At 38.1% G+C, this 20,445-nt stretch overlaps 1 protein-coding gene across 1 annotated transcript in view; it reads right to left on the bottom strand.

Moving 5' to 3' along the window:
- GFM1 (G elongation factor mitochondrial 1) overlaps window positions 1–20,445 on the bottom strand; it is a 53,126-nt gene that overhangs the window by 29,261 nt on the left and 3,420 nt on the right. The window contains exons 2-7 of the mRNA XM_070753528.1: window positions 15,897–16,049; window positions 14,696–14,828; window positions 12,322–12,526; window positions 11,045–11,161; window positions 8,920–9,070; window positions 1,521–1,675 (exon numbers count right to left, since the gene is read on the bottom strand). Coding sequence (XP_070609629.1) covers window positions 1,521–1,675; window positions 8,920–9,070; window positions 11,045–11,161; window positions 12,322–12,526; window positions 14,696–14,828; window positions 15,897–16,049 — 914 coding nt within the window. The remainder of the gene's footprint in view (window positions 1–1,520; window positions 1,676–8,919; window positions 9,071–11,044; window positions 11,162–12,321; window positions 12,527–14,695; window positions 14,829–15,896; window positions 16,050–20,445) is intronic.

Here is a 20,445-nt window from a genome sequence, read left to right as displayed (position 1 = left end):
GCATTTATCTTCCTGCACATTCTGAGTCAAATCCAATCTGAAGCTCTATATAGCCTTCTCCACTAATTTATCACCAAGCTCAATTAGCACCAGCAATCCAGGTTTTTTTATTTGTCCCCACTTACAGGCTACACCAATGCATCTATTAGTTCAGGATATGATTTTTAGAGGTATTCTCAACATGGGGAATAGTTCACAGTATTTTGGCTGCGTTTTCCAGGCTTTGGTGGTAGCCACTCCAGTTTTAAACTAGGGCCACTTTGAAGTTTCACTCAACAGGATGCTTTAAATCTGGATCTGCTACAATTGCTAATAGATCTTAAATTTACTTTTTTAAAAACATGGCGACAAATCTAGCCTCTCCTTATTTCCTGCTAAACTATCCCAGTCATATCATTTATCTATAGCCGTCGTGGTGAATCTATGGCACGCGTGCCACAGGGGGCATGCGGAGCCATATCGGAGAGCATGCAAGGGGTTGCCCTATGTTAGCTCCAGCACACATGCATGCACTAGCCAGCTGATTTTCAGCCTTGGGGAAGCTTCCTGAAGCCCCAAAGTGCAAAAAACAGCACAAAGGGAAAAGCAGAAGTCTGTTTTTCCAAACTTCCTGTTTGCCCATTTTTTGCACTGTCCCAGGCTTCAGTGAGTCCTGTGCACATGACTGGGAATGAGGGGTATTGTGTTCATGCTCAGGGGCACAGTGTGTATGTGTGTGTGCATGCAAGGAGAGGGAATGGTTGTGGCACGCGAACCAAAAAAGTTTGCCATCCCTGATCCATAGGCAAGAAAATTCTGCAATACTACGGAATGTGTGGTTTAGTTTTATGTTTAACAGAAGAGAGAGAACTATAGGTGCTGACTGGAATTTCAGACTTTTAACTTTATTTTCTTAGTCTATTTGAGCAGCTGGTAGAGTCAAGATCATGCCATACTGTCAATTTGTAGGCAGGGTAGGATTTCTATAAAGATGCCTGGGATACCATAAAACGACTATGTCTCTATGCCAAGGAAAATGTTTTTGTGAAATAAAGAATTGTGCCATGGACTTCTCAGAACTTGAGGAAATAGACAGTGTTTTATAAAACATTACTGGCTCCAAACATCTGCCTATTTCTTCATTATCAGGAAAATGCCCTAGCACTGACTTAGAATTTAATGAAGCTTTGCCCAAAATTTGAATAGAAAAATAGTTTTTTATGTATGAATGTCAATGATAACTGGAGTAATATATTATAACTTAAATAATATTAATAGTCCAAATCCTGGAAGAAAGGAAACTTGGTTATCTAGTTTCTATCTATCATCTCCAAGGTGCAGTGGTATATAGTCATTGGCGGTGATGTTTGTTTGTTTAGGAAAAGTTCTATAAAAACTAGATCACTTTTCCATAATCGTGTGCTCTCCCAGTTGAGCTAGAATTACAAATTCGCAGATTCCCTACTATACAATCTCATCTGAAATGGATCCATATCAAAAAATACACTATGTTTTCTCCTCCATTCATTCTTAGTACTTACTCCTGGTTCAATAATGCATAATTCTGCACTTCTGATGGATTTGGGAGATACGCCAGAACAGCATCCAATAGTGGTTGCACCCCTTTGTTCTTCAGAGCAGTTCCAAGCAGTACAGGTGTGAAGGTCTTACTGAGTGTTGCTCTTCTTATTGCAAGCTAGGAAGTATCACAACATTTATACTTCATTATTAACTATTTTTTGCATTCACTTGTCCCACCATAATCAAAAATCTGAATCTTAGCATATGAAAAAAATATAGCAGAAATGTTGCTTCGTTCACCATGGTTGGCAATAAGTTCTTTATCTTTTCTGTTATGATAACAGATCAGAGTTCCCTCCACCCTCCTTGCCTTTCGTAAGCTCCTTAAAACCCACCTCTGTCGTCAGGCATGGGGGAATTGAGATATTTCTTCCCCCCTAGGCTAATAAAATTTATGCTTGGTATGTCTATATGTATGGTTGGTTTCTTAAATTAGGGTTTTAAAATTTAACTTAAACTTAAATATTAGATTTGTTTATATTGTCTTATTATTGTTGTTAGCCGCCCCAAGTCTACGGAGAGGGACGACATTCAAATCAAATCAAATCAAATCAAATCAAAAAATAAATAACAGTGTTCCAATATTTGAGGGGCTACCACAGAGGAGGGGGCCAGGCCGTTTTCCAGAGAACCAAAAGGCCAAATAAGGAATCATGGATGGGAGCTGACCAAAGAGAGATTCAACCTGGAAATAAGGAGGAACTTGCTGACAATGAGACCAGTGGAACAACTTGCCTGCAGAGATTGAGAGAGCTCCAACACTTGAGACTTTCAAAGGGAGATTGGACTGCCATTTTTACGAAATGGTATAGAGACTCCTGCTTGAATGGGGGGTTGGACTAGATGACCTACAAGGTCCCTTCCAACTCTAATAATAATCTAATCTTTTTAATTGGGCATATGTTCATTTTAAAAACAAAAAACCTCCCTGTGTTTATTTTTCATTTCTCAAGATGCAGCTAAGTCTATTCAGAATACACTTATTACCTCTTTCTTCTTCTTGATGGAATTGCCTTTGGATTGTATAATTTAATTCAATTTAATTCATTCAACTTCTATGCTGCCCAATCCCGTAGGACTCAGGGCAGCTTGCCACAATAAAAATAATATAATAGTACAATAAAAAAAGTCAAACATCAACAGTAGATTAAAACCCCATTATACGTAGTCCTCAACTTACAACAGTTCTTTTAGTCACCATTCAAAGTTACAAAGGCACTGAAAAAAGTGACTTATGACTGCTTTTCACACTTACGACCTTTGTAGCATCCCCCGATCATGTGATCAAAATTTAAATGTTTGGCTTATACTTATGACTGCTGCCGTGTGTCCCAAGATCACGTGATCCCTTTATCCAACCTTTTGACAAGCAATGTCAAGGGGGAAGCTCAATTCACTTAACTTGTTACTAACTTATCTGCTGTGGTGATTCACTTAACAACTGTGGCAAGGAAGGTCATAAAATGGGGCAAAACTCACTTTAACAAATGGTTCACTTAACAACATAAATGTTGGGTTCAATTCTGGTCATAAGTCAAGGACTAGCTGTAATAGGAAAATCTGATTAAAAATGGGGTGAATGATTAAAAGAAATATAGTAAACAAAAAGAAGTTATACAGCAGGCCTGGGCTTCAATAAGATGAACAGAGGACCGAAAGGACAATAAAAGTTGGAGAATGAGCTCAGCTTCAGCTCAGAACATTACTGGAGCTGGGAATGTAGCAACTGAGGGGATGTGGGTTTTAGAGCAAGATATTCTGTCTTAATGGCCTATGACCATGATGGTGAACCTATGGCACAAATGCCACAAGTGGCACATGGACCCATATCTGAGGCCACGCAAGGCGTTGCCCTATATCAGTTCCAGTATACATGTGTACCTTGGCCAGTTGATTTTTGGCCTTCTGGGGGTGGGTAGGGATTGTTTTTGCCCTCTCTAGACTTCAGGAAAGCCTCTGGAGTCTGTGAATGGCAAAAAACAGTCCCAACGAGCTATCGGAAGTTCATTTCCAAACTTCCATTAGGCCCATTGGGACTGTTTTTCACCATCCACAGGCTCTGGAGGCCTTCTGTAAGTCCGGAGATTTCAGTGAGGCCTGTGAGCATGTGTAGGGGGGCGAGGCAGGGGTTTTTTTTGTGCACGCATGTGTGTGGGAAAGGGCACTGAGTCCTCGGAGAGGGGAGGCATACAAATCCAATTAAATAAATTAAATAAATAAATTATAGGTGCATGCAAGCGTGCACATGCTATTGCAACCTTTTGGCACAAAAGGTTTGCCATCACTGGTCTATTGATATAAAAGAGGCTGAAATGAAGAAGAGCCATTTCAGAAACTTAAAATCCTACCCACTTAATCTAGACTTGCTCAGTCCTATGATTTGAAATTGTTTATCAATCTTGGGAGCCAATGATTCATATCCGAAGTTGGCGAATGAAGATTCTAAATGCCTGTTAGTTTACTAAAGCGAGCATTTTTAAAACCTGAAAATATAAATCTTCTCCTGACAGCTTAAGTGGGAACAAATTAAACAATTTGTTTCATTAGTTAAACAAGAACACAAGAAATTAGGAAGTTTTGGTAGCATATAAAATTCAAGACCCATTTATGATGAAATCAGTGTTCAGATTCTTGCATCACTTTCTCCTGCGTGGCGGGCCCCAGGGGAAGAGCCTTCTCTGTGGTGGCCCTGGCCCTCTGGAACCAACTCCCCCCGGAGATTAGAACTGCCCCCATCCTCCCTGTATTTCGTAAACTACTCAAGACTTACTTATACCGCCAGGCATGGGGGAGTTGAGATATTCCTTCTCCCTAGGCCATTACAATTTATGCATAGTATGTTTGGTTTTATAATAAGGGTTTTTAGTTGTTTTAGTATTGGATTGTTACATGATGTTTTTATCATTGTTGTTAGCCGCCCCGAGTCTACGGAGAGGGGCGGCATACAAATCCAATAAATGAATGAATGAATGAATGAATGAATGAATGAATGAATGAATGAATGAATAAATGAATAAATAAATATGCAGGCCTCTCTTTCAAATAGGAAGCCTGATTATCCATATATCTCTTGTTTTGATAAGTTATTTTCCTCTTACCAGGAAAGCTAACTCTCAAAATGTCCAGGTTAAGCTTTTAAATTTCAAATCTCTTTTTGCCCCCTTGCATAGGATATCTACAGGAGAGAGAGAGATCTCCCAACTAGAAAAATCTGTTCCCGTCCCATCAGTGTAAGTGTCCTTACACTTTGACTAATTACTTTTGTTATCTTCCTTCTCAGTGTGTGGCACAATAGCCAGAATTTCATTTCCGTGGCAAATATATAATATGAAAACAAAGCCATAATTTAAGCATTTGACCTTTAATAAATAATGAGATCTTGGTTCTTGATGACTAAGTGGCCATGTTACTTTTCTGGCAGAAAGATAATATGAGGTTTCTACCACCTCATATGATCTCAGATTTTTTATTTTCCAAATATGGTCTATAACCCTGAAAATTCCTGCTCAGCTTTTTTAGATCAGCCAAAATTGTTTTAGTGCTGCCATCTCCTGTGAGACTGGCTAAAAATAAATATCCAGCAATAAAAATAATCTAGTTCATCTGGCTGGCTGCCACAGTTCAAACATTAATCACTGTGGACAAATTAGTTCAAACAAGCCCAATCTTTGGTCTTTCTCAAATTTATTAAATAATTTAAAATCAGCCATTTATGGTATATGATGTGATGTCATTTACTAAGCAGGAAAACATAGATGACTACAATACTTCAAAACTCAAAAATAATGTACACTTTTATTTCAATAAACTGATCTGAAAGAAATATCTGCATAAAATAAGAAATGCTCCTGTTCTGAACAACAATTTTAAGTTATCTTCCTACATCCAGCAGTTCTATGATGCTGCAATTTATAAATACAGCACAAAAGGCTATAATTTTCCTTTGATTTTGTTGCAAGCACTGTAAGACATGTGAATGTGGAAGTCTCATTACAGCACCCAGGTAACAGGAATAGACACAAACAGCATGAAGCCATAGCAAAATGCTTGTTATCTCTAGCTGCCAAGAGGAACAATCCTGCTAAAGGTTTCGTCTGTAAAGGAAGATGAGACATATGGCACTATTCAAGCCATAGCTGTGCTAAAAGTAGCAAGGATCAGGTGATGAAAAGGCCGTATTTAAATAATGGAGAGCAATTACTAGTCAGAGCTGAAAATAGACTAGATAAAAAGTTTTAATTATATGTCAAGTTTCAAATTTATGACTACGACCACCAAATCAGCAGTGACAATGCTGGAAAATAGGAAGCAGAAAATGATATTCCTTTTTCTCACTTTCCTTCTGATAAATGCCTACATGCTAAAGAATAGAAGAACGTCTTATTTTAAATCAATACTGGACAATTTTGGGGTTTTTTTTCACTTGTGCATCTTCTTGGTGTTTTCCTATTTAATTATTTCATTCTCACCTGGCAGTTCAACATTCTTTGCAATGTGAAAGTTGACAGGCATCCCATGCTTAGAACTGAAATGATGTAATTCACAAATTTATATAATCCTGAATTTTTTAAAAAATGACCCGAGTTTGTAGAAAAACAGATTTTTGAGTGAACCCATTTTCCTTCTAAATTCATAGGCACCGGGTCTCCATAAAATCATTTAAACTTTTTTTTAATGTAACCTAAGTAAAACATCAATTTCCGTCTTTGTGGTTACCATTTCTATAAGCTAGTTTGTGCATTATGTGAAAAACCAAAACATGTCTAAAATTGAAACAGCCTGAAGAGAATTCATCCTATTTTGCACTAGTTTCAGTTTTACATAGATGAAAAGGCACAATTGATTTAGTGAGTGGGGTAAATGAACATGTGGATATTTTCCAAATTAAGATGAAAGACTTCAGTCCATTGAATATTTAAGTAATTAGTTTAACACTAAAATATTTAAGATCAGCCTGTACATATTTCTGCTGGATTTTCTAAGTATTCAAATATTGAAGTAGCCAAAGAGGTTTAGTAACTCTCAACTGAGGTGGAGATTCCAAATGAATTCTGCAGTTGAAATCCTGGAGTATAATACGACCTTCAGACCAAATGATTATGTAAGAGCACTTAACATGGATCTTAACCTTTTAATTGTTACGTAAGAGATGGGATCAAGCAGTAAATTGAATGATCAACAGCAGGCAATGGTTTCCCAGACTATAAGTCATCAAATTCTAAGAAGGATAACAGGAGATGACTTCTAAATACCAGAGCCTGTATTTTCCAGGCTCATCAAGTCTTCAAGCCAAATCAGTCCTAAATTAAACAGAGTTCAGCTATGGTGACAGAGTTTCCATTTACACTACTCAATTTATACATTAGAAGAAGCAATTAAAAGTAAACTGTCAAGGATAAACCTGCAATAAAATGGTCTTTCAGCAGAACAGTCTGTATTTTCTGGGAAACAACTATCATTGGTTACATGCCAATATCACACCTCTAGTCATTAGACAAAAAAAGCAAGACTGGAAATGATGACCTCTAAGTTCTGTCACAACCTTGTCTATCACACCAAACAGCTGGTTTCCTTCAGGCAGCTTCCTTACCCTCCAGTCATTTGTAGCTATTCGTGACTGGTTGCAAAAGCTTAATGCTTCCATGGATAGCAGCAAAGTGTCATGAGAAAGATACTGTAGACACATATACTTTCTAATGCTACAATTTAGTTCAGCTCTTAAAAGTAATAAAATACAATACTTCTACATTCAAAGTAGTAACAAATGAATGCTGGCTGCATCAACTTCCTACAGTATCATGTGAAGTGTTAATGTCACTTTATAATGCTTTGGAGAAACAACCTAGAACTAAGGAGAAATTTCCTGACAGTCAAAATAATTAATGGAACAATTTGTCTCCAGAAGTTGCCAATGCTCCAACACTGAAAGTTATTAAGAAGATGTTGGATAACCATTTGTCTGAAGCAGTGTAGGGTTTCCTGCCTAAGCAGGGGGTTGGACTAGAAGACCTCCAAAGTCCCTTTCAACTCTGTTATTCTGTTATTTATTGCAGTATGCAGTATTTCTCAAACCTGAAGATTGGTATACAAATCTTATAGTTCTTTATTCAAATTATGTATTTGGTCTATGTGGTCTAGTACTATCAACAGAAATCTAAGAAGCAAAGTGAAGTACTAGTCAGACTTAACAATCTGAAGATACTTGGATTGAATCTGGACTTGGCTGCAAGTAATCCATGATCTTAATCCAATCCGATCCAATCCAATCCTTTATTTACATTCAGAGATCAGGAATACAGAAAATTGATAAAACCAGATACAATCCAACATTTCAAAGAAAGGCTGTCCCACTATTTTTAATATTAGTTGTTGCCTTATTTTAACTTCTTTGATTATTGTGTAGGTGGTTTAAATCAGGCAGTAAAAGATGAGGGTATAATAGTCCTTACTCTCCGATACATTTAGTAAAAGGTTTTGATGTCCTTTAAAGATCCTTCTAATAGTTACAATAAAAAAAGACATGTTAAATTTTCTTGATCTCGCTGGTATCATAAGGACAAGAGTGCTGAGTTATACTTGCCAAATAATAGCAGGGAATTGAAGGATGTTATGCCTGGCCCTAAATGCATCCAATTTCAAAGTCCCTGGTGTAATTCAACACTGTCCCTGCAGATAGCATATATCCTGGCTCTCCACTCTATGTAAAAATATAACCTAGTCCAGACATAGGTCAAACATAACCATATTTTTTCCTCCTCTTCCTATTTTTACTTTGGCCTGGTGAAGAATGCTTAGATATACTTAGGAAGCAAAACAATTTGCTTCGGCCTGGTTAAGGGTGCTTAGAAACTCAACTATCTTGTAAATTTTCAGATATTGTTATATGTCTCTATTCTTATGTTTCAAGTTTAAGAAAACTACCACTTTTTAATTTTTTTGCTTACCTTTATTTTTAAAAAAGAAGGAACCTTTTTCTAAATTGCAAAAAAATGATTGGAATCTCCAGCAGAGAAACCCAGGAAAAGTTCAGTCAGAATATATATCATTTCCCCAAAACTTGATATAGCTACAGTCATTTGAGTGACTTTGTATTGAGTCAAATATTATTGAGATTAAGAAAATTAAAAAAAAACTTCAAATATTCAAATCGCTCTATGTTATCACTGTTTTCGAAAGCATTAAATTTGAGTAAATTGTAGAGCATGAAATCTTATTCCTTGATGATTCCTATGAAAGTATCTATTTTGTTTTGTTCTATGCATAATGCCACTCTACACGAATAGTAGAAATATTTTAATTCCTAAGGCCTTGGAATTGGAATGTTTTCAAAAAAGAAAACAAACGATTAAATTCTCTTACTTTCAAATCAGTCACTGTTGGGATTTTCTCTTCAAGAAAAAGCTCTCCAAGTTTTTCATCACTGTTTGCGACGCATTCAATCAGTTCCTGGCGGCGATCTGAAGACTCTGCTCTGAACTCAGGAGGGATATCGTCATATTTAACAATCTGGCTACAGGAACAGGAAAAATAAAAAGGTCATCAATATTCAGCCTCAACTGTACAATCTGGTATTTTGGACAGCTGGCTTGAAAAGAATTATGATCCCCAGCAGCACACAGACTGATACATTTTAATTTTCATCTTCGCTTATTTTTTCTAGTTTGGGAAAACCTCAGCTCTATGAATGTGATTTTCTAAATTATCAATTATTCAAATCTACAGCTATAACAGCCTTTGGTGATTTTAACTAAAGGAAATGAATCGGAAGCTTTAGATCTACAAACTAATTTCTGCATGCTCCAGCTGCTCCCCTCTTCTGGTTTCCTGCAGCTTTTTTGTTAGCCAGTAAAAAAGATATAGAAACATAGAAGTCTGATGGCAGAAAAAGACCTCACGGTCCATCTAGTCTGCCCTTATACTATTTTCTGTATTTTATCTTAGGATGGATATATGTTTGTCCCAGGCATGTTTAAATTCAGTTACTGTGGATTTATCTACCACGTCTGCTGGAAGTTTGTTCCAAGCATCTACTCCTCTTTCAGTAAAATAATATTTTCTCATGCTGCTTTTGATCTTTCCCCCAACTAACTTCAGATTGTGTCCCCTTGTTCTTGTGTTCACTTTCCTATTAAAAACATTTCCCTCCTGGACCTTATTTAACCCTTTAACATATTTAAATGTTTCGATCATGTCCCCCCTTTTCCTTCTGTCCTCCAGACTATACAGATTGAGTTCATTAAGTCTTTCCTGATACGTTTTATGCTTAAGACCTTCCACCATTCTTGTAGCCCGTCTTTGGACTCGTTCAATTTTGTCAATATCTTTTTGTAGGTGAGGTCTCCAGAACTGAACACAGTATTCCAAATGTGGTCTCACCAGCACTCTATATAGCGGGGTCATAATCTCCCTCTTCCTGCTTGTTATGCCTCTAGCTATGCAGCCAAGCATCCTACCGCCTGACTGCACTGCACTGTTCACCCATTTTGAGACTGTCAGAAATCACTACCCCTAAATCCTTTTCTTCTGAAGTATTTGCTAACACAGAACTGCCAATACAATACTCAGATTGGGGATTCCTTTTCCCCAAGTGCATTATTTTACATTTGGAAACATTAAACAGCAGTTTCCATTGCTTTGACCATTTATCTAGTAAAGCTAAATCATTTACCATATTAGACGCCTCCAGGAATATCAACCCTATTGCACACTTTAGAGTCATCGGCAAATAGGCAAACCTTCCCTACCAAACCTTCCCCTATGTCACTCACAAAAATATTAAAAAGAATAGGACCCAGAACAGACCCTGATATCATTATTGAGTACCCAAATCCAGTATTTAATCAATAAGACATCACAGATCGTGAAGCCAATGTGGATGCAATGCATCGATCTATTATAATTAAGACATCTAGAAATATGGGATAATGTGCTTTTTCCTCCAAGTTCTCACTTTTCTAAAGATAAATGGATTGAGCCTTAGATTAAAAGGCTTCAAACTACATAATGAGCCACACGCCTCTCACATGCTTCAAAATCTGATTATGAGGAGGCTCCTTCTTGGTATTGATTATCCATGGAAAGTTCCAATGCAACCTCCCATGATGTTTAAAATCAACAACAGAATTTCCTAATAAGAGGTGAACTGGAGGAAGAATGGCCAAAGATTCAATCAAACACACAGTTTGTTTTAATCACCAGAATGACAAGCTTCAAATTTAATCTTAAACTATAAACCCTCATCACAATAGAAATCACAATATATGGGTTCTTGCTTAGGCAAGGGCAAACAAATTACTCTAGAGCTCAACAGAGTGTGTGAACCCGGATAATACATTATAGTTAAAAGACAACAAATATTATGCTGTGCTATTCCTGACTTGCCTTTTCCGAATAATGAAAACTGCTGAAGTTTATTTTTAGAAGTAAAACTCTACCTGCAGGACATGAAACATGTCCCTTGTATTGAGAAATTTTAGCACCTTACCCAAAATCACCATCAAAGTATATAGCTTTTTCTTCAATTAAATCAATAATTCCTTTGAGTTGCCCTTCCAGTCCCATTGGGATTTGAATAAAAGCAGCATTTTGTTTTAGCTTGGTTCTGTAAAAATTAAAAATATATACAATTTCTATATTAACTGCAAGCATAAATAGTCATGAAGTCTATTTCTCCCATTATAAGTTCATTGAGCTTGGAGAATGATGGTGGATTTCTGTAAAAATTATAAAGCTGAAGGTGAGAACAGTAGAGATAATCTCTGACCTCTGCATCATGACTTGTTCACTAGCTTTTAACTGCAGTTGAGTAATCTCTTTGGTACAAATTCTGCATATTTGGCATGAATTATGAATATTGAGATATATCTAGGAAGAGACACGCACAAATGATAACAGGCTTTTATTTTTAAAGTAAAATAAGAAATATTTACATTCTTCAATTTTTATTCTTCAGTGTAAGTACTGTATCTGCAAAATTCTTGACTGATAGAACATTCTAAATGTTTACATATTTTATTCAGAAAAACATAATCACTTATTAGTGGAATTATAAGTGATAGATGAGGAAATACTACTATTACTAGTAAATGTTTACACTGCTCAATTCTTAACAAGTTTCAAACAATGCAACCATCACAGGTAAAATCCTGGCTGAAAAATTTAGGATGTTTTCATTATGATTTTGTGACATTTATATCAGGTGATCATCAGCAATCTTATTTCACACAGTCTTGGCAAAACTAGAGAAACTGTTTATTTATATTCATGGACAAGTTCTGATCTCAGAGACACAATTTTGTCCAGTTGATTTCATAAAAGGAACAAATGACTGCATTTGGTGATCATGAATTCAGAATGATTATCCAATTACAAGATTTAGACATGAAATTAAGCAGCTGACTTTAAGGGTCTTTTCATATTTTATAGTGAAATTATTTGTATGCAATAACAAGGACATCTTTTCTATATCAACTTAAAATAGCCTTGATACAAATTGGCAGTGATTCCTCATCATTTTATCTACTAGAGTTTTGAAAAGGCAGCTTACAAGTCAGGTGACAGGTAGGTAGGATGCATGGAATGATTGGTTTTTATGGTTTTTGGAGGGTTTCTAGATTTTTAATTAGTTAATTGGATTACATTATGTATTGTATATTTTATATGTTGTGAGCCTCCCCGAGTCCTCGGAGAGGGATGGCATAGAAATCCAATAAATAAATAAATAAATAAATAAATAAATAATTTAAATTTAGAAGTTCCTACCTTAATTGATGTATGGCTCTGTTTGGATTGGAGCCTGTGCGATCCAATTTATTGATAAAGGTCAAGAATGGAACATTATATCGCTTCATTTGTTTGTTGACTGTCATTGTCTGGCACTGAACCCCTCCAACAGCACACAACACGAGAATGGCCCCATCAAGAACTCTCAGTGACCTTTCCACTTCAATTGTGAAATCAACATGTCCTATAAGTGAAATAATTGTATGTAAAAGTTTTTAACCACCTTAGGATTCACTGCTGTTACTGAATTCATGCCACATTTCCTATTTTTTTATGGTTTTCAAAAATGGCAAGCAACAAATGTAAGCTAAGCCACCATTTAATTGAGCATGTCTGATGGAATTAGAGATCTATCATTGCAGGATGCTAAGATGTCTGACTGCTTTTGCAGTGTTTATTGCTTTTATATTGTTTTCCAAGCAGCGAAAGGTAACAAAGAGCAACAGCATTTTCATTGGTGAATTCTCTGTTGGAGTAACGTTTTGCAGAAGCTAGCCCACCCAGATAGCCAAAGCAGCTAACCAGCCTGCCTCAGACCAGGGTATCAGGAACCTTTATTCTGAAGATAATTGAAGACATGTACTGCAGAGCTTCTTAGGAAAATATTTACTTATTTCATAGCAAACTGACACTATTTACATTGTAGCTACTGTATCTCTCTAGTACAGTGGTTCTCAACCTTTCTAATGCCGTGACCCCTTAATACAGTTCCTCTTGTTGCGATGACCCCCAAACGTAAGTCTAGCACTAATTCTCCCAACAGAGCTTTAAGCTGATTGGCAGGAAGGTCAGAGGGACACCCCCACTGTAAACGACTGATTGGTCAGATTGTAAAAATATGTTCCAAGACGCCAGAATAGAAGCTTTAGTGCCTAACACCATGGGAAATTTGTCTTTTCCAAGGGTCTTAGGCGACCTCTGTGAAATGGTCATTCGACCCCCAAAGGGGTCCTGACCCCTAGGTTGAGAACCACTGCTCTAATAGTTACTATACAAAGTACAGTACAGTACTAACAATTCTCTGTTTACTATTCTCCGTTATAATATTCAGCTACAAGTCTTTCGCCACCACAGGCCACACTAATTCACAAGCCACTCTAAACCATACTAAGCCACAATACCTTCAAACCAAGCCACACCTATGCAAAGGTGCATTATATACTTTTGTCAGCCAATTAGATTACATTACAATCTGCATATTCACCATGACTAAGCAGTCTGGTCAGCTTCAGCACATTAGTTTGTTGGTTTTGAGCATGCATGCTTGCTTTTTATCCCCTGGTTGGGGATAAAAAACAGTTTCTAAAACACTTCACTTCTCTCTATCTTCAGAGAGAGAAACAATGAGAAAAGCAGGCAAAGGGAAGATAGCTTTGCTAGCAAAGCACGTTAGCACCTTGTTAGGGCTGAAAAAAGGTGGAAGATCCCTTGCTAGCAAAGCATGGAAGATGACTTCACTAGCAGATCACTTCATTAGTGTTAGGGCTGAAAAAAGGCTTCTGAAGCCCGGAAACTGATTGTTGTTGCTGTTGTTGTTATTATTATTATTATTATTTATTTATTCTATTTATTTATTCAATTTTTTATGCCGCCCTTCTCCTTAGACTCAAGGCGGCTTACAACATGTTAGCAATAGCACTTTCTAACAGAGCTAGGCTATTGCCCCCACAATCTGGGTCCTCATTTTACCCACCTCGGAAGGAAGGAAGGCTGAGTCAACCTTGAGCCGGTGATGAGATTTGAACTGCTGACCTTCAGATCTACAGTCAGCTTCAGTGGCCTGCAATACAGCACTCTACCTGCTGCGCCACCCCGGCTCATATTATTATTATTATTATTATTATTATTATTATTATTATTATTTATTAGATTTGTATGCCGCCCCTCTCCATAGACTCAGAGGGAGCAGCTGTGAAAAAAAGCAGGCAAAGGGAAGATCGCTTAGCTAGCAAAGCACTGGCTTCACCTTGTTAGCACTTCATTAGGGCTAAAAAAGGCTTCGTAAAAGCTACATTTGGAGTATAAGACACGCCCAAATTTTCAGGAGTGAAAAAGGTACGTCTTATACTCCAAAAAATATGGTAAGACTTTCTGTGACTGATGAACCAGGCAACACAAAACTGAAATGAATATGAACATGACTAATCCTAATTCCACTTTATATATTTAGAAGAATTCTAGTTAAAAACAAGACTAGTGTGAAGTTTCATACTGCCAATCCTATTTGCTAATCAGCTGGATTAAAAAAAAAATCACAAACTAGATTTGAAAGTTGTTAAATAAGTATTCTTTTCTTTACAGCAAATAGAAATGAAGCATGTGGAGAACTAAATATGGTATGCAAGAACCTTACCTGGAGTATCAATTATGTTAATATTTGTGTCTTTCCAGATGGTGTATGTAGCAGCAGACTGAATAGTGATCCCTCGCTGTCGTTCCAATTCCATGGAATCCATCACTGCACCAATCCCATCTTTCCCCTTTACCTAATAGGAAAGACAACAAATCAATATATCTGTACATGCATCATTGTTCTCTTATACAGAATAAAGCTATTGAAAGTCACTAACTTTAACCCTATTTTGATTTTCCAAATCTAATACTAAATCCAAGAGAAAGGGACGGAGGGAGTATCCTGGCTGTTTGGAAATAGTAACACTAATGACCTGTTTACTTGCAAGACCAATTAAGTCTATAAAATCTTATGTGGCTTGAGTTATACTTCCATTTCCTATTAATAATCTGGCCATTATGAATAAGCGTATGAAAGTTTCAAAGTTAATTGGCTTATTCCCCATTTAAATGTATTCAACATTTGAAAGAGATCATGAATACAACGTTTGGTTTCTGCCAGATTTAACAACATCCCATGCAGCTTCTCTTCTCTCAAATTCTACTTCTGATTCATTTATCCAAAGAAAAATTTCTTCAGCACTCTAAGCGACCCACATATGTAGCATCAAACTTCATAAACAATGGTTTTCACATATAGGTGTTATTTTCTGTCAGGAATTTCAGATGATGGAGCCATGAATATTCATTATAGCCAAGGGGACAGAGATCCTGGATGTTGCTGTGGGATTCTGACTTCTTGGAGAGCCTTATACCATGGGTCCCCAAACTTGGCAACTTTAAGACTTGTGGACTTCAACTCCCAGAATTCTTCAGCCAACTCTGGGAATTGAAGTCCACAAGTCTTAACGTTGCCAAGTTTGAAGATCTCTGCCTTAACTATATCCCTATAATGATTCTGATAGGCAACCATGCTTTGAAAGTTTCATTCTTGTTCAAAATCTTTTCCATTTAAGACTATAGCTCTAACTCAATTTATAGAGCCCCAGAGCATTACATATTATTTTATTATCCACCTTTGTTATATTTTTAACAATACAGAATCAACTATTGTCTCCAACATTCTTATATATTCTGTTTATTTCATTCCCCCTGCATGCATGTCATCTTATATTTAACAGTGTTTCTGAAAGCTGACAATAAAACAGAAACAATGAAATAATACCAGTCCTCCCCATTGGTACCAATGGATTCATAAATACCTCATGCATTTCTGCTATCTTTCCTGTGTAAAATAGAATACGTTCCGTTAATGTAGTCTTTCCTGAATCAATATGTGCAGAAATGCCTATGTTCCGAATTTTTTCATTTGGAAAAAATCCTGAAGAACACCATCTGCAGCTATATAGCATGAGCTGGGGGAAAAAAGCATAAGCTGTAGCAATAATATAATATAGGATTCATATACATTTTAAATGTAATAGCCTATCAGTGGTTCTGTTATGACAGTTCCTACCATTACAATGAATAAAACTAACAGTTTCATTGGGATTAAGGTTGGGCAAGAAATTAATATATTATAAATCAATCAATCAATCAATCCATTTCTATAGCTGTCCATCCTAGTAAATGACTCTGAATGGCTTACAATTTTAAAAAAAACATTATATTTAAAAAGACTAAAAATATTTTAAAAACACTAAAAACACCCAGATTAAATATACATAGGAGCAAGATAGTTGGCCTATTAGCAATACAACCAAGGAATTATTTTTAATATTTATACCAGTAATTAATTATCAAGTAAACTTTATAAATTTTATAAACATTTAATAAGTTTTTTCAGTGAAAATGAAAATACATTGAAAATCTGCATTTTAATGGGAAGGATGAATTGCTGAATTTTGTGTTACTGTACTACTAAAAAAATTAAGTGCTATTGCTAACATGTTGTAAGCCACCCTGAGTCTAAGGAGAAGGGTGGCATAAAAAAATCAAACAGATAGACAAACAAAAGAACTAACAAACAAGCAAGCAAACAAATAAATAAAATTTTATTTTTGAAGACTGTTACTCTCATAATTTTTCCCACATCTCTTCTGGATCAATATTTGCTCTTTGTAGTGGCAACTGTAGAAAATCCTGTTGGCTTGTTCAGACTAAATTGAGCATGTTTTGAAAGCAACTAACTAACAATCTATTAGATTGTTCATGTAAAGGAGGAGTCCTATGCAAGCAAAGCAGGAATACTTTCTGACAATGATCTTGCTTTATATGCCCAAGTCCCGAAAGATTTATGACTATCTTCAAATTTGTTCACAACATCCTGGAGGGCCTGTAATCTACAGTTTGCAAATTTGGCTTAAGTGTAAAAGTTACTTTTTAAAGCATTTGGTAATTTACTAAATTACAAAATAGATGGTCTGAGCTACAGTAGCAATGAATGCACCACTGAAAGGTCTGAAGGTCATGGAAATGAATCAATGGTTGCTAATATTTGACCTCACATTGACAGGCTTATTCAATTAACATACTGAATTAGAACTTGGACCCACTGAAATCAATGGGACAAATTGATCATGACTTATTACATATTTTACATTAGGAACTAAACTGTTATATGTACACTGCTCAAAAAAATAAAGGGAACACTTAAACAACAGAATATAACTCCAAGTAAATCAAACTTCTGTGAAATCAAATTCTCCACTTAGGAAGCAACACTTCCTCAAGAACTTCCCCTCCTCAAGAAGCCTTCCCTGGACCCAGCCATACTCAATAACTACCGTCCAGTCTCCAACCTTCCCTTTATGGGGAAGGTTGTTGAGAAAGTGGTGGCACTTCAGCTCCAGCGGTCCTTGGAAGAAGCCGATTATCTAGGTCCTCAACAGTCTGGATTCAGGCCCGGCTACAGCATGGAAACTGCTTTGGTCGCGTTGATGGATGATCTCTGGCGGGCCCAGGACAGGGGCTTGTCCTCTGTCCTGGTGCTTCTTGACCTCTCAGCGGCTTTCGATACCATCGACCATGGTATCCTTCTGCACCGACTAGAGGGGTTGGGAGTGGGAGGCACTGTTCTTCAGTGGTTCTCCTCATACCTCTCTGGTCGGTCGCAGTCGGTGTTAGTAGGGGATCAGAGGTCGATCTAGGTCTCTCCCTTGTGGGGTACCTCAGGGGTCGGTCCTCTCCCCCCTGCTATTTAATATCTACATGAAACCGCTAGGTGAGATCATCCAAGGGCATGGGGTGAGGTATCATCAATACGCCGATGATACCCAGTTATACATCTCCACCCCATGTCCAGCCAACGAAGCAGTGGAAGTGATGGGCCGGTGCCTGGAGGATGTTAGGGCCTGGATGAGTGTCAACAAGCTCAAACTCAACCCAGACAAGACGGAGTGGCTGTGGATCTTACCTCCCAAGGACAACGCCATCTGTCCGTCCATTACCCTGGGGGGAGAATCACTGGCCCCCTCAGAGAAGGTTCGCAACTTAGGCGTCCTCCTCGATCCACAGCTCACATTAGAGAAACATCTTTCAGCTGTGGCGAGGGGGACGTTTGCCCAGGTTCGCCTGGTGCACCAGTTGCGACCCTACTTGGACCTGGAGTCACTGCTCACGGTCACTCATGCCCTCATCACCTCGAGGCTTGACTACTGTAACGCTCTCTACATGGGGCTACCTTTGAAAAATGTTCGGAAACTTCAGATCGTGCAGAATGCAGCTGCGAGAGCAATCATGGGCTTCCCCAAATATGCCCATGTTACACCAACACTCCGCAATCTGCATTGGTTGCCGATCAGTTTCCGGTCACAATTCAAAGTGTTGGTTATGACCTATAAAGCCCTTCATGGCACCGGACCAGATTACCTCAGGGACCGCCTTCTGCTGCACGAATCCCAGCGACCAGTTAGGTTCCACAGAGTGGATCTTCTCCGGGTCCCGTCAACTAAGCAATGTCGCCTGGCAGGACCCAGGGGAAGAGCCTTCTCTGTGGCGGCCCCGGCCCTCTGGAACCAACTCCCCCCAGAGATTAGAACTGCCCCCACCCTCCTTGCCTTTCGTAAACAACTTAAAACCCACCTCTGCCGCCAGGCATGGGGGAATTGAGATCCTCTTTCCCCCTAGGCCTTTACAATTCTATGCATGGTATGTATGTATGTATGTTTGGTTTTTATATTAATTGATTTTTAATCATCAATACCAAATTACTATTGTACACTGTTTTATTGTCGCTGTTAGCCGCCCCGAGTCTCTGGAGAGGGGCGGCATACAAATCCAATAAATAAATAAATAAATAAATAAATAAACACTGATTGACAATCAATTTTACATGCTGTTGTGCACATTCAACTTTGTACAGAACAAAGTATTCAATGAGAATATTTCATTCATTCAGATCTAGGATGTATAATTTGAGTGTTCCCTTTATTTTTTTGAGCAGTATATTTTATAACACAATTTTTAAGGAGCTGTACCAGTGGTGATACCCAAATTTTGTTACTATCGGTTCTGTGGGTGTGGCTTGGTGGACATGGTGTGGCTTGGTGGGTGTGGCTTGGTGAGCATGGCAGGGGAAGGATACTGCAAAATCTCAATTCCCATCACACTCTGGGGCCGGCCAGAGGTGGTAATTGCTGGTTCTGAACTACTCAAAATTTCAACTACCAGTTCTCCAGAACCTGCTGAGCTATACTCAACAAGAGTAGCTTTCTATCATTTTTTAATCTGAGCCCTGCTGCAAAGTTGCACCACATCTTGCATGATGTTGCATATAACCTGATTCTTTACTGGATAACGTACTGTATAATAATAATAATAATAATAATAATAATAATAATAATAATAATAATAATAATAATAATTTATTAGATTTGTATGCCGCCCCTCTCCGAAGACTCGGGACGGCTCACAACACGATAAAAACAGTATTATACAGGCACAAATCTAATATTAAAAAAAACTAAAAACCCTATCATAATTAAAAACCAAACAGCACATACATACCAAACATAAATTATAATAAGCCTGGGGGAAAGGTGTCTCAAATCCCCCATGCCTGGTGGTATAGGTGGGTCTTAAGTAGTTTACGGAAGACAAGGAGGGTGGGAGCAATTCTAATCTCCGGGCGGAATTGATTCCATAGGGCCGGGGCCGCCACAGAGAAGGCTCTTCCTCTGGGGGCTGCCAGACGACGTTGTTTTGTCGACGGGACCCGGAGAAGGCCAACTCTGTGGGACCTTATCGGCCGCTGGGATTCGTGCGGTAGCAGGCGGTTCCGGAGGTATTCTGGTCCAATGCCATATAGGGCTTTAAAGGTTATAACCAACACTTTGAATTGTGACCGGAAACTGATCGGCAGCCAATGCAGGCCACAGAGTGTTGTAGAAACGTGGGCGAATCTGGGAAGCCCCACGATGGCTCTCGCGGGTGCGTTCTGCACGATCTGGAGTTTCCGAACACTTTTCAAAGGTAGCCCCATGTAGAGAGCGTTGCAGTAATCGAACCTCGAGGTGATAAGGGCATGAGTGACTGTGAGCAATGACTCCCTGTCCAAATAGGGCCGCAACTGGTGCACCAGGCGAACCTGGGCAAACGCCCTCCTCGCCACAGCCGAAAGATGATGTTCCAATGTCAGCTGTGGCTCGAGGAGGACGCCCAAGTTGCGCACCCTCTCTGAGGGGGTCATTAGTTCCCCCCCCAGGGTAATAATAATATTATCCCATTAATAATAATGGGATAATAGTTAAGGGAACATTTCTAACCACCTTTCAAATTATATGCAGTGAACATCATTAGAAGGAAACAGTC

This window comes from Erythrolamprus reginae, chromosome 5 (assembly GCF_031021105.1).
Source record: "Erythrolamprus reginae isolate rEryReg1 chromosome 5, rEryReg1.hap1, whole genome shotgun sequence".
NCBI lineage: Eukaryota > Metazoa > Chordata > Lepidosauria > Squamata > Dipsadidae > Erythrolamprus > Erythrolamprus reginae.
Note: the sequence above shows the minus strand (reverse complement) of the source record. Positions and strands in the feature narration are given on the sequence as shown.